General features: G+C 42.3%; 1 protein-coding gene across 4 annotated transcripts in view; it reads left to right on the top strand.

Moving 5' to 3' along the window:
• Positions 1-15,059, top strand: part of daam2 (dishevelled associated activator of morphogenesis 2) — a 129,873-nt gene that overhangs the window by 64,180 nt on the left and 50,634 nt on the right. For all 4 annotated transcript variants that reach the window (XM_069661321.1, XM_069661319.1, XM_069661320.1 and 1 more), the window contains exons 4-5: positions 5,434-5,508; positions 10,027-10,121. In XM_069661321.1, coding sequence (XP_069517422.1) covers positions 5,434-5,508; positions 10,027-10,121 — 170 coding nt within the window. The remainder of the gene's footprint in view (positions 1-5,433; positions 5,509-10,026; positions 10,122-15,059) is intronic.

The raw sequence follows: 15,059 nt of genomic DNA, 5'->3' as shown, positions 1-15,059 counted from the left end.
CAGGACCACGGGTTTATGAAACAGGTACAGGACTGACTTTAGTTTTTTTATAACTGGCGGAATACAATTTGGGAAGTTGGAAGCAACTCGGGTCACGATACCAGAAATTTAGTAGCTGATACCAATACCAGCGAAATTCCACGATTCTCGATACCTAACTTGATGCCACGGTAAAAAATGTAAAAACACACAGAATGTATTATTATTGATTGTATTTTTATTCAAATATTTGCTTTTATTAAAAATATCTTAGTAGTAGTAATTAGTAGTTTTAACTCTGTATCATAAGCTCCTTAGAGCTACTGTTCTCTCGAATATCTGTTTTATATTGCTGTGAAAACATCATCGTTTGTCGCCAAAAACTTCATTTTACAAGATCGTATTTGAACACATCACGATAACATTGTAAGTTACCTTTGCCTAATAGTCATTTTTACTGAATAGAGCTTGAACGCATCATAATGTAACTCAGTGCAGCCTCCGTTATTTAGCCAAGCAGTAGACTGTGCTGTCTCCCAGCTGCTAACAGCTAACGTTACTAGCTCTCCTCCTATCGATTTCAACACAGATTAGTTGTTCCCAGTGTCACACTATCAGGGAAAAATAGGGACCGGACGGCTAGACGCGTTAGTCTCGAGCTCTTCCCCCGTACTGTAGAAGATTAGTACCGTCATGTTTTTCAGAATTTTGGCATCGACTTGGTACCGAAGTATCGGTTCTCGTGACATCCCTAGAAGCAACAACTGCAAAAGCTTGGTCACCTTTTATTTAAGGCCTGGCTTTCAAGACAGCAGAAGCAAGAGGGCCTTGTTAAGAAGACCTCAGTGATCTCACAGGGGACACAGTAGTTTAGAAACATAAGTATAAATTCTGCATTCTGTGGGTAACAAGTGTAGATTGGCTGACGCTGGTGTAATTTGTGACCTCATGGTGCATTTGTTAAAAGTCTAGCAGCAGTGAATTACTAGTCATGACAGGGGAGACAAAAGCATGACTGATTTTTTTCCAGATCTTGAAAGGATCAGACTTGATTTGGCACTCATGTTCTATGATGAGTACTTCAGGGTTTAATCAGAGGAAGTAATCTGATGTCCAGTCCTTGGTAGCTGTTAGGCAGTGTTGCAACAATAACTTGTTCCATTCAGCAGTCAGTACTGTGCAGCGTGCCGGTGCTGTCATGGTTTTGGACAGCCCATGAGAGCCCCCACATTACACCCAAGGTCCCCCTGGGCCTCTCTGAGCACATGGGAACACAGTTTAAGTCGCTGACAAGCACTCAAATTGCCAGAGAAACTGGAGCCCTCTTGGAAGTATGTCGCACAGAGACAATGTATAGATTCTGGCCTGTCTGGGACCCAGAACAGTTTGACTTCATTTGCAGGCACAACTGGGCCAAGTTGGCTGCCAGAGCCCTGAGATCGGAAAATATGGACGTGAAAATATGCTGATCTTTGATGTGCAGAACACACTTGTATGAATATGCGACAGGATCAAGACCAAACGCATGTGGAAGTTAGCAGGGACCTGGAAGCCTCTGCTCTGCTTTCTGTTGATCGTTTATAGTCTGAGTAGTTTTGAGTAGTGTGACGTTTGAGCAGGTTTGGTTGGAACATATTAGCTGAAATGATATCTTGGAACCAGTTTGACCACAGTTGAGCTATTTATCAATCTCAGAAAGAATCGACTCATGTTTGATGACAGTGAAGGAGATATCACTGACCATCGAACAGAAGAGGAAGTCTTGGCTTGCATATCCGTTATCTTGAAATCCAAGGGCACCAAAGCCTGGAAATATCAGCCGCCACCCCCAAAGGCTTCAGTGATAGCAAGGGGGTTCTAAGGTTAGGGAAATTGAATGAGCATTGTAGCCTATAGCATGCTGTTATTTATATTTACCTATCTTGCTTGTCATCTCAAATCTAGAGGACGTTTTAAAGTCAAACAAACTGTAGAAACCTGCAATGAGGCCCTAAAAGAGCTTTGGGTTCAACTGTGGCCAATCGATTATTTGGACCTGCTATCTCGTGTTGTTCTTGAACCCTTGACTTGAAACGCATACGTGTGCAGGTGCTTTACAATCTGTGAACTCTATTATCGTTGTCAGTGAAACCTTTCAGGAGGTTTTGAACCTTTAAGACGGTGTGTTGCATGACAGCAGGGGAGCTGAAATATGTAATTTCATCTGCTCGTTCAACAGGTGCCTCTGCAAAATGCATTCGCCTGCCAAACACAGGGATATGTTCTTGAACCCTGGATTTAGTCAGTATTTGGGTCTTCAGAGAAACAATATATCCCTCAACAGATGTTTGTAACAAGACGAAGACCTTACAGAAATATACCTGATACACTGCCGGGGATTCCTGTCCTCCTTTAACTGGAAACCGATTGTAAATCATATTTAATGTCACCAGACATGAGGAATGTACGGTGTGGTGTTAGCGTGTAATTGCTGTGATTGAATGACGGGGTTGACCCTAAACTGTCACTGTGGCGCACACGGCTGGAATGTTTTCATGTAGAAGAGGACCAGACGCAGAAGGGCACTTAGTGTATCCCATTCATTGTCTTCAGAGCTATCACAGAATACATTCAAACTCTCAATCCATTCATATCAAAGGCCTTCTGTTTGCACTTTTTGCAGTCTGGCTTCTTATCACAACATTTTAATCGCAGTCATCAGCTGTCATTAACTTCCAAAATGGTTTGATCCAAAAAGCAGCGCACAAAAACAGGCCAGCCATCACTTCACCCTTTTAGAAATACCATTAAAAGGGCAACTACGCAGGAAGTGTCTGGACTGATATGACTGGGACCCCCAAAACAAACCTCATGTAGTAATCATTTTTCATTTCTCCCACAACAAGAGGAAAATTACAGTACTTTACTCCAGCTGAAACTGCCAGAGTAAATGTTGCATTAGACTCAACATGTTTTCGAGGGCGTGTCGGCGGCGGCTGCAATTCAGCCGGGGCCAGAGAGAGGCAGTTAAGTTGTTAATCTCAGCGTCAGGATCTGTCTGGCATCGCGTCCTGAGCGTGTCAGCCGGCCAGCTTGGAAACACAAGCTGAGTGGTACAGTGAGTTCTATTGTTTTGTTTTAGTTTAGCTCTTTTAGCCCGCGCTCAAATATGGGCAGTGAGTTCTGTAGATCAGAAACAGAAGGCACTATGAGAATTGAAAGCAACTTTGACCAACCTTTATACTCCGTTCCAAAAAGCTGGAGTGAGCTGCTTGAGTGTTAATGATCCATAAATCAGTAAAAGTGCCGTTTCTGCAGCTTATTTTTTACGTCTTGGCTCTAAGTTGATTGGGTAAGCAGAGATAATAAGGGGATTTTATGTCGTGGCACAATCAATCCAGGCTGATTTCAGAATGGAGTTTGACTGGCTTAATCGAAAGAAAAGGTCATTTGCTTTCTGTGCCACCCTGCAAATGTAAAGCAACATTTTAGAAATGAAGGGATAGTGCGGCAGGAAGATTGATTTTCCATTCCAAGAAGACACACAGAGAGAATTGATGAGCACTTACTGCAGCATGAATGCCCTTGCAGTAAATGAAGTTGTTCATGTTCTTGAGGAAAGTTATATAAGTAGTCAGAGCGCCCCCACAGCGTCATGTAGCTTTGTGTGGGAAGGGAAGCTTAACTTCTTTCATGTGAGGAGTGATTTGACAGTTAATAATGGGCATACCAAGTAACATACTTTAACATTAGTTATTGACCACATTTATTTTAAATCAGAAGTGACTTTTTGTAAAATATGTTAATAATCAAAAGACACTTAAACCATTGACAAAACATATCAGTAACTTTCTAACACAGCTATCCAATCTTGCACTAATGTGGCATGCTTTAAGTTTCCAACTCTCGTTGACGTGCAGAAACAGGAACAACAACAACGCTCCACCAGCGCTCTAAGCCCCGGCTAAACAAGACCAGATGTGAGCGAGGAACATGTTCTCTGTTTTCCCCAGTGCCTCCGTTGCTCGTGGCATCACGCTTCCCCTGATTGGCCCCGACAAATTGGTCTCAGAGAGAGCCATTTGAAAACTATTTAGGAGTGCATTTCTTTCCTCAAGGCAATTCTTCATTATAACTCTTATTTCTCTTTTTACAAGCGATAAAAGCGAAGGCAGGTGAATAACGTAGGATGTTGTGACGCGGCAGTTTTAAAGTTTTGTGTGCATCTTGCAAAACATTTTGATATTGCTACAGTAGATGGATGGTTGCACAGTGCAGTAGTTAGCAGCTAGAAGGTTTCTGGCTCGAATCCCAGTTCGGCTATATAGAGTTTGCATGTTCTCCCTGTGCATGCTTTGGCTCCCTCCGGGTACTCCGGCTTCCTCCCACAGTCCAAAGACATGCTCGTTAGGTTCACTGGTGACTCTGAAATTGCCTGTAGGTGTGAATGTGAGTGTGAAAGTTTGTCTGCGCTTATGTGTCAGCCCTGTGATTGACTGGTGATCAGTCCAGGGTGTACCTTACCTCTCGCCCAATGACAGCTAGGATTGGCTCCGGCCCCCTGCAACCCTGAATAAGATAAGTGGTAAAGATAATGGATGGATGGGTAGAAAACATGGAACCTGTGGTGATTTGATCCTGATGGTGTGTCTAGGTCAAGGGTCAACATAAGAATTTGTCTTCTAAGTTGATTAAATTAATAATATGTATTTAATTAACATCAACTGAAAAATGGCATTGGCACAACAGATGAGTCACTTGATATTGGGTGGTTAAGCCTGGCTCCTAACAAACACAGCTAACTCAAATGCAATGTCAGGCTGAATAAATGGTTGTTGAGTTGGATTATAATGTTACACAGAGTATCCATGCTCTTGACCAGAGCACTCGAAAGTTTCCTTCCAGTGCCTCAGCCACTGGATGAGCAAGAACATTGAACCTTGAACATTTTCAAATGTATATAAAGTCACAGTCTTTTGTCTTTGATAGAACCAATGGCCCATTGACGCAAGACCTTATAGTTCCAGTATTATTTGGTATCATGAACTGGGTGTCAATTCTACGTTCGGCTTAAATGATTTAGCAGTAGTTGGTGCACCAAAGAGAGAAGACAGAAGTGTCATGTTTTGTCTGGTCCCTGCTGAATTGACAGTAAACTGTTACTGTCGCCAAACAAACAAAGAAAGGACTAATGGACACAGAGGATGGTACTTCAAAAGTAATTAATTTCTGAAGAGAAAGAGAATAAAAGGCCATACAGTTAAAGCCAACAATCAAAACCTTCAGTGAGGACACTGCTTAGATCTCTGTTAGAATCTTTTACCACCATGGGTGTCTCCAAAGAGACCAGAACTGAGAACTCTAAGATTGTTACGTCAATGTTTGCATCAGATTGTTTTACTTTCCCTTGAACCAGCAGATGAACACTTTAAAGGTAAAGTGACTAACTCAACTTGTCTTTGTTTCCATGCACAGGAGCAAGAGGACCCCAACAAGCTGGCCACCAGCTGGCCCGACTACTACATCGACCGCATCAACTCCATGGCTGCTGTAAGTCAAATACCTTGTTTAAATATCATTTCCCCCTCTTTTAAAAGATTCTGTATTTTGCCCTTACAGTATCATTAGAATCTATTTTTAGCATTTGACCCACCCTGCGAGAGGTCAGTGTTCACTCACTCATTCTTTCTCAGACTTCTCTGTTGACTCTCTTTTTATCGCCTCCCTGCTGACTGCTCGTTATATTCGCATGACCACATTCCTTCGCTGCGACCCCGGCATTCACACACACTGTGATGACAAACAGGCCACTCAGACGCTCGGCAGTTGAGTCAGTGGGAATGACTGTCAGAGACACGGAGCAAAGCCAGGATGACAATGTTCATTATTTCCAGCTTGCATGGCTGCCAATAATAACAGCATGATACCATCATGATATGGCCGTCAGCCATGATCTCAGCATCATTTTAAACACGAGCTCTGCTATGAGAGTCTTATTATTTCATTGTACATAAGGCCACTGACCAGTTTGTGACCAGTGACCTTTGACCCTGGCTCTTTCTGTGGACGACAAGCTGGCTCCTGAATGTTTAGAGATCATAAAACACGACATCTTTAGAGGAGATCCTTCAGGATGACATGCAAGCATGAAATTTAGAGGCTAACAAGCCGTTGGTGGAGGCAGTTACTCACAGACAGAGCCTCATTAATGGACTTCTCTACATTCCACGAGGTTGATTCTTGTTGTTTGTTTTCTTCATCTAGCGAAGGAAACACTTAATACGTTTACAAGACTTTCCAGGCCATGGATCAGATAAACTGTTCAACTTACACAGACTTCCATAAACATAAAGCCAAAACATAATGGCATCTAATATCGGTTTATTGCAATGGTGTTTGTTTTTGTGGCAAACACGCCTGTAGCAACGACCCATGTAGAGTGTTGCTATTATTACAGCTGTTTTTGTTTACTGGCACCACACGGGGGACGAGAGCCAGCTACTTCTGATTGTACCTGAGCACAGTATCGAAGTCTGGAGAAGCTATTTGACTCTCATTCCCTCAAAGACTCTGTCAAAGACTCTTCTCTCATCATGTCTTTTTCTTTCTTACTAATCTGCTGCAACACAACTTCTTAAACATGCCTTGTTACAGTACATACAGGCTGTAAATTCTTAGTATTTTTTAGAAAACAGTTGTAAAATAGGGCCAGAGATTTTGCAGAGGGTGTGAAAATATAATTCACATTAAACTGAACATTCAACAAAAGTCAGTGAGGACCACTTAAATGACTGCAGCAGCTGATTAAAGTGTCCTGTCCTGTAACTGTCAAAGTCTGTTGACATTTTCTTTCTGGATTTACCGTCTTTAAACACTGATAGCTAAAATTGTGTTCAGTAAACGTTGACTATAACGTTGACACATTATAACCTATCTTGCTGTTTCTCTGCGTTTGTGCTTTTGAGTGTCAACGGGCTCTCAGACATGTATCTTTTCCTGGACTTCTTTTAACAGATACTAGATATGATTGGTCGTGGTCTAGAAGTCAGGTTGGATCAGTTGTGTCCGTAGCGAAGGTCTATTTTGCACCGCAGCGGTCTGCTATACAGAAATCACAGACTGCAAAATGCTGCAACTGGCCAATCAGATTCTCGTATTCATCATTTAAAAATAGATTGTTTAACTTGTAGAAAAATATCTTTTTTCTCCATTCCCCACTTTTACAAACTTTGCAGAATCTCTCCTTTTCACCATAACTCCACCTTTTATTTCTCTCTCACCATCGGTCTTTAATTTCCTCCTCTCCCGTGCCCCAGAAAGCAACTTGACAGAAGAGCCTTTTTATAATTTGGAGGTTCTCTGCTCCTCAGTGACTTCATGTCTTGGCTCCCAGGCGAGCTCACCAGGGGCAGCCCTTCCAACAGTAGCTGAGTTATTGGATGAGCTAATTTTTGCTTTGCCGCCCAGAGAGATTACTGTACAACCAGCATCTTGATATTCATTCATAAAACCATGTCGGAGCCCTGACGTTGTTCGTGGGCCACAAAGTTATAATTGAGACGTTCTTGTGACTCTTTAGCCTTGCTGAGTACAAGTTAGTGTTCAGCTGCCACCAGGACAAGACTTTCTGTAGATAGACAGACAAATAAGTAAGGGGAAGAGTGTCTTATATGCTAATCATTTGAAGAAACACACTTAACTCAGCTTTTGCACCGATGCTTCTCAAAATAGGAACTCGGGTCGGTAATACAAAGTGCTTCCAAGTGTTATGAAAATATTACATTTAGTGTTGATGCTGTAGCTGCTCATAGAGTAAAGAAAGTTGTAAATGATGTGCAGTGCAAAAGTACAGTACATTTCAAATTAAAGGCAATTAATGTGCCTTTCTTAATGTTTTTACACAAGGGTTTTTTGTGTGTAATTGGCTATAATTAGCTTTATTAAGATAATAATGTATCAACTGAAAAGGTGAACACATTGTGAAAGGGATTTCTCACAGTGATTAACTTACAAATAATCATCATTTGAATCTGCAGGCATACAACTGAATGTTTTGGCTCACTGTCACTGCTCTCACAGGATTGTTAGAACTGTACCAGCCGTCTGTTTAGCTCTTAAACACCCGTTGTACACTACCTGCTCACCAAACAGCAGATGGACACGTTTAGCGAGCAAAGCTAGCTAGCTTATGAACGCAGTGGAGCATTTACCAGCTAAAGACAGGGACCACAAACAAAGCTAGAGGGAGAATACTGGACGTGTGTTAAAATAACACTGCTCCCTGTATTAGTCTGCCACTTTAATAAAAATTAGACTGAGCAACTTTTGAATTTGAAAGCTATTTACAGCTAACAAGCTACATTGCTTTGCTGCGACATTATGATTGCTAACAAGCTAACTGGCACTCAGTTGAATTGTAGCTCTATCACTCTTACTACTTTAGAAAATGCTGAAGTTTCTGTTCAACCTGACTGAAAAGTTTTGTAAATATATCGTAATGTGAGAACAGCTAGTGGGAATTAGTATTTTAGTGGGTCAAGTGTCATATCAATGTGGTTACTTTTCAGGCATTAAGAAAATACAGGAAAAACGTTTGTTATAAGATTACTGAAATGGTATGACTTCACAATCAAGTTCCAGTAAAACTGTTTAAACAAAGCTGTATTTGTTTCTAATCACATTATCCCACTCATTTCCAGTGGAACATAGAGGAACAATAGGATCATAGCTAAGTTTCAATAAGCGTTTTGTTTGCTTAATTAGGTTTTGCGTTCTGCTTTTGCATGATTTTTTTGTTAAATTATGTAGTCTGCATTCATCTTCAGTGTGCTTCAAATGCTTTGTGCTTGATGCATTAGTGACCCACATGTTTCAAATTAAGGTTTTGATGAGCTGCACTCATCACTCACTCCGTTAACGACGTACTGACGGCTAGCTTGAGGGCATAGTTCTGGCTCTGGGGGGCACTTCCCATAATACGGATTTAGGGAAGTACGTTCTGCTGGTTTACCAACTGCCTGTAATAGCATCCTTATGTGCATGTTGGCCACAGGTTCGAATGAGCTTACAAATAGCAGATGTAGGAAGGAGCCAGTTGGCTAGACTCATTGACACGGTGAACTGGCCCACAGCACGACCAAATCATTCACTCTCCCCAACACTTGTTGTGTCCAACTTCCCATTGACTATGAACATATTCGTTCAAAGAAACAGGAGCCAGATCCTTCCTCCTTGGCTCAGGGTGCATGAACCATCTGCACTCGAGGCTAAGTCGACAGGATGGATGTTTTGACTGCTCTCTCAGCCACACACCGAGCAGACCAGAACTGATAGCTACCTTAGCTTTTAGCTTTTTAGCGACTTGGGTGCAAAAGATATCCTCTCTTATGGAATATTTGCAAGGACCTTTGACCTGTATGCATTTTTTGAAGGGTTTAATGATTGTAAAAAAGGTTGAATTAAAGCATCTTTCAGTAAAATTACTGGGCAGTCACTGAGACTTGCTAACTCACCAGAGCTGAAACACACACCGTTTGAACCTTTGCACTTGGCAGTGAGCTGCCATAAGCCTGGAGAGGCTAAACAGAAGGCCTGTGGCCCAGACTAATGGGAGCACAGCAGCTCTTTGATGTTGCCGATGGGAGGCTGTAAGTGGTGCAGAAATGCATTAACACCACCTATGGTCAAAGTGTTCCTTTTTTAATCATGTGTTGTAAAGTGGATTGGAGCTAATTGCTTGCATGACTTATTTTGACATGTTATGTTGCTTCAAACAGTTCTTTTAAAGGAAGCAGACATTAAAAGAAGGGTAATACTTACTGGTAACTAAGTCTCCCAACGATGCTTTAATTATCAATGATGCTAAAACTTATTGACACAAACACATACACTTTAAAGGGATGCATTCTGTACTGTTGCTGCTTTATTGGCTAATTAATGTTAATATTCTTGTGTTACCCAGAAGAAACTATATTGGTGTCTTAATTAAGTAGCCTTCCCCATGGCACCTGCTACAGAGCCATGTTAATCTGCTGTTTCCAATCATTTAATTTCTCACCACTCCTGCAGATGCAGACCCTCTTTGCCTTTGATGAAGAGGAAATGGAGATGAGGAACAAGGTGGTGGAGGATCTGAAGACAGCACTTCGGACTCAGCCAATGAGGTAAGTGATTCTCTCCGTCCAACTGAAGCGTGACATTTTCATGTGCTGCAGACAGTACTGACTAAAGGTATTCACGGGTCCAAAATGTCGTACCCGAACCCAAAGAGACCCGTAAATGTGCGACCCGGAACCGAACCTGACCCGTCTTTTATTTGAAAGCAGCACCTGGGTCCTTGGGTCCCGGTGGACCCGTGAAGACCTCTAGTACAGATCTCTAAGAAATGATATGCAATTCCTGTTTCCAAAGTGGGTGTAGACTCCTTTTTCTGCAATAATAGCAATACACATTTTCTTTTAGTTTTTACTTTTAAAATGTTGGGTTTCAAATATAAGCTCTTCTAAATTTCTGTTCATCTGGTTGCAAATGAATGTTGGCAGCACTGACGGTTCAGCACCCACAGAGAGACGAGACATTTGATGCCAGAACTGGCAAGAACAGAGATATCTGTGTTGCCAGGTCTCACAAGACTTTTTTCCAAGTCAGTTTTCTTCTGATTTGTTGTTCTGTTAAAATACATTTTGGTGTCCGAGTGTTAAGAAGATAAAAAAGCTTGTGAAAAATGGGTCCAGTATTTACATCAGTGAGTTTAGGGTGGAGGAATCAGTCATAATCTGCGCCTCAGGAACAGGAAGGTATGCCGTCTCCTCTCTGACCCTTCTCTGGCTCCACATCACTCTGTTCTCCTTCAAGCCCTGCCTTCCTGCTTTTTGACTTGCTGATGTAATGGCAAAAATATTCCATTCAGTTAATAACACAGTGTGCTACAAAAAGATTTACTTCCACGAAGTCTGTCTCTTGTCACAGAAGGATTACAGCTAAATCCCTTTAATTACTTCCAATTGAAATGCGCCCAATTAATATTATTTTAAGACCCACACTCCTATTTTTTCTCCCTCTGAAAAGGTCATCAGCAACTGTTTGGCCTCACTCATCACTACAGAGAAACATTCAAGGACACAGCCCACAAATACAAACCGCCTCCCTCTCCCCGTCAGCAGCTCCTTTAAAGCTGTCCATCAGCCTGTGCCGGTCGTATGATGCAGCGGTCTGGACCGGGGCAGGGGGTGTTGAGTTTTCTCAAGGGGAGCTCTGAAGTGCTAGATCTAATGTGCAGAGTGACAAAGGCCCAGGGCAGCCTCAGAGTCTGGGTCACGTCTGGGTTGTGTGTGTGCACTTGTGGGTATAAGCATGGGTGTATCTTTGATTATACGGGTATCCAGACCACTGTGATGGCAAACATGACTGACTGCTTCTAGAGGCCTTTAAGATGACAGGAAGTTGTTCTGTGAAAGAGAGAGTGATTAGAAATGTTGTTTATCTGGCCCTTTAATATTCCAAATATGCAATCAAATGTCATAATAAAACATTTCATGTGATGTTGAGTCCTAACATCCAAGATTGGCCTCGTAGCGTTTCAGTGTCTTAAATATGTGGATGATTAAAGACAGTGAGGGGGATCACGTGCAACTAAGGCCCCAAGATAGCGCGAAATGTTTATGTTGTTGTGTGTTTTTTTTTTTATATATTGCATTTAAGTGAACTTGATTTTTAGAATTATGAAATTATTCCATGAGAGGAAGAATCGGGGATACATACCTTTACTCTGATATCACCTCTGCAACCAGTGTACCTGCACTATGAAAAATGACTCTCTCAGGCATTCATAGTCGGGAAAGAAAATTCCTGTTAGTGGAATAATAATCTGTAGGCAGGGACGTGGATTTTAGGCATGGCAAGTCTTCTGGTTTCCACTTGTAGTCCGAGTAATATTGACCAATCACGTATCAGCAGGTTGCAGTGTATGCAGGCCAAACAGTCCGTGTGGAGAGCAAAAGCAGGCGGAACGTAATAATCTTTTTAATCTCTATAAACAGACGTCTGCATGCCAACAGCTAACAATCTGTTCTAGATCAAATATTCAACTTGAGACAAATTCCCTTTATGCTGTGTCAGGAAAGCCATTCAGCGTTTAGATTTCCCGACTTCCTCGAATGCATCATAAATGATGGGTCCGACCTCCGTTCAACAAGCTTGTCATTTTAAAGTAGTTTTCTTCTCCTCTTGAGGACAGACCTGACAAAGCTTCATGTTGACTTGTTCCTAATCTGCATCATGATGTTATTTCAGCAAACTGAAGAGCCGTTAATTAAAGTCAATCACAAGAAAATCTGTTTGTTTTTCGGCTTCATCCCGCTGAAGTAAGCTAGAGTGCAGCCTCTGTGTAACTTCCTGTTTACAGTGAAACTGAGACTCAGCACAAACAGATGAACGGGCGCTCCTCCGGGGGATGGGACGAACCGAGAGATGACAGCGTTTATTTAGCAGATGTATCTGGAGGGAGGATTTCACTTCACTTTGATCTGAACACACGGTCGCTTCTCAAGCTGCTAACTGGACTGTAAACAAAGCAGCGCACGGAGAAAAGTCTTGGCTTGAAGTTGTTTATACCTAACCGCTGGCTAAACCGGACACGCCCGACATGTTCACCATTGTCCTCAGACTAAAGCTGATGGCTTATGAGATTGGTGGAATAATGACGGTGACACCTATCACAATGTATGGTCATGATGTTCCCTCATTGGTAACCCTGGTGTAGCACCGAGTGCTGAAACTCAACACTGTTCAGTAATGCACCTGCTCCCATGCTGCACACAGTGAGTTACTGCTCATTAGCACACATGTTTTGCAGTACTGTAGCAGGTGCACAGAATATGGGTGTTCAGGGACAGCCTGAGCAGTTAGTTTATGTCCCAGCAAGTCTCGCCTTTGTGACAAATGGGTGGCTAAACAAAAAAAAGACTTGATGGGCATCGGTTTAGCTCAGTGGTTAAATCGTGCTTCCCATATACAGAGGCTACAGCCCGCGCTGCAGCGGCTCCAGGTTCGACTCCCGCCCCCTCGGCCCTTTGCAGCGTGACATCCCCATTTCCTCTTCCTCTGTTTCTGACACCATCCACTGTCCTCTCTCTCAATACACCAAAAAATAAAAAAGGACTTGACAGCTCATATGTCTGCGAGATCTGTGTGGTTTAATGTGGCTATAACCTAAACATCCCCTTTGTGAGCCGCCTCTGTGTCCCTGTGTGTGCCAACGTCTTTGTGGCAGCAGTTTGTAAGACATGATGGTGTGTGTCCGTATTCAGCTTTGATTCATTCCTGCCTTTGGACGGCTGCCTGTAACGGCCCTCCCCTCCCTCCCTCTTCCTGGCATTTTAGCGAGGCAGCTGGGCCGGGTTGTGAAGAGGTGCCCTTGTGCCTTCAGCCCGCTCCGCAGGGCCTCAGGACCCAAACACATGGAGGGCATGCAGGGTGCCAGGCAGAGCGCACAAAAGCAGCACATTGTCAGCAAGCCACCCACTGTTGTCACTTTCACTCACAGGCTGATTGTAGCATTGAAATGGCAAGGTGACATGTCAGGGTCGAATGCTCTGCTGTGTGTTACTGTATATGGAATGGGATGTTAAAACAGTATATATTGTCCTTATCATGCTAATGTTTGATGATTCTTTAGTTGAACTAAACACAAAAAAACTACTATTTATAGTTTAGTTTTACTTTAAACAACATTTCTCCTACGTCCAAATCAAATATTCTCATTGAGGTCTTTCATTTGCAGAACATGACGACTGGTTAAGACCTGGAATAATGCAAAGAAAACAAGTTCATGTTCATGTTTAAACAACGGAATACTAATGTTTTAACTCAGGAAGAGTTCACAGATCAATATTTGGTGGAATAACCTGGTTTTTAATCACAGCGCTCATGCATCTCTGCATGCTCTCCTCCAGTCTGTCACAGTGCTGCTGGGTGACGTTAGGCCGCTCTTGGAGCAGCTCGGCTTTGGTCGAAGGCTTGTGACCGTCCATCTTTCTCTTGATTTAGAGAGAGTCGCTGATTTAGGGAACATTTGGAGTGGTCTCGTACTTATTTCTGGAGCTGTACATCACATGTTGTAGGGTTGGGGTGTGGACGTGAGTTTTAAGAAGATTGAAGCAGCCAAACGTATTCTCAGCACAACAATGAAGCAGTGTAGGAAGCGTCTCTGGTAGTGATGAAGTTGGACAAGACCAAAAAAGGCTAAAAGAAGAGTAGATGAAAGCGTATCGCATTAAGATTCTCATGACGTCCTGAGGTTGCGCGAGGAATCTTTGATCGAAACTCCTAACGACAGTTTTAAAAGTTGTTTGCTTTTCTTGCATCGGACAGACCCGACAAAGTCTTTACAGATCTGCGTCGTAATTTTGTTAATTCAGCATCTTTTCAAATTGTTTGTAACCCAAAGTAGGCAGAATGACAATAAGGTTAACAAAACTAGACTGAATCAACACAGATGTGGACTTGAGACTTGGTGACTTGGGACTTGACTTGACAAAAAGTTAATGACTTGAGACTCGACTTGACTTGAGGCATGATGACTCGGATGACTTGTGTGTGTTCATAAGTTTGAATGTTAGCTGTTAAATATAAAATGATAAAATTCAATGTCGTCGTGTTTCTGTTTAACTATCAAGTACATACGCAGCACAAACTGTCACGATTGGACGACACAAAAAGCTCCCTGTATGTGATTGTCATGATTGGATGACTGGCTGTCAGTCAAACTCCTCGCTATGGCAACACGCAACATTAAAGCCCCCAAAGAGAAGCCTCATCAGTCGTACTCGTTACTACAAGATAACACAGATACAATTCACTGTCATACTTTTTGAACAGGTTATATAAATTTGCCAATAATATCATTATAAGACAGGCTACTAACACCTTGTCTTTTCTCTTTATAAAGACAGGATACTACAGGTGAGAGTGCTGGATCCTGGGTGGAAAAAAAGTGACTTAACTAAGGACTCGACTTGACTTAACATAACCTGTGACTTGACTTGACTCGACTTGCCCAAGAAAAAATGACTCGAGACTTGCTTGAGACTTGAGCAAAGATC

Source organism: Semicossyphus pulcher, unplaced genomic scaffold (assembly GCF_022749685.1).
Source record: "Semicossyphus pulcher isolate SPU_LCO1_2020_fin unplaced genomic scaffold, fSemPul1.0.p SCAF_14, whole genome shotgun sequence".
NCBI lineage: Eukaryota > Metazoa > Chordata > Actinopteri > Labriformes > Labridae > Semicossyphus > Semicossyphus pulcher.
The sequence above is the reverse complement of the archived record's forward strand: the minus strand, read 5'-3'. Positions and strand labels throughout refer to the sequence as shown.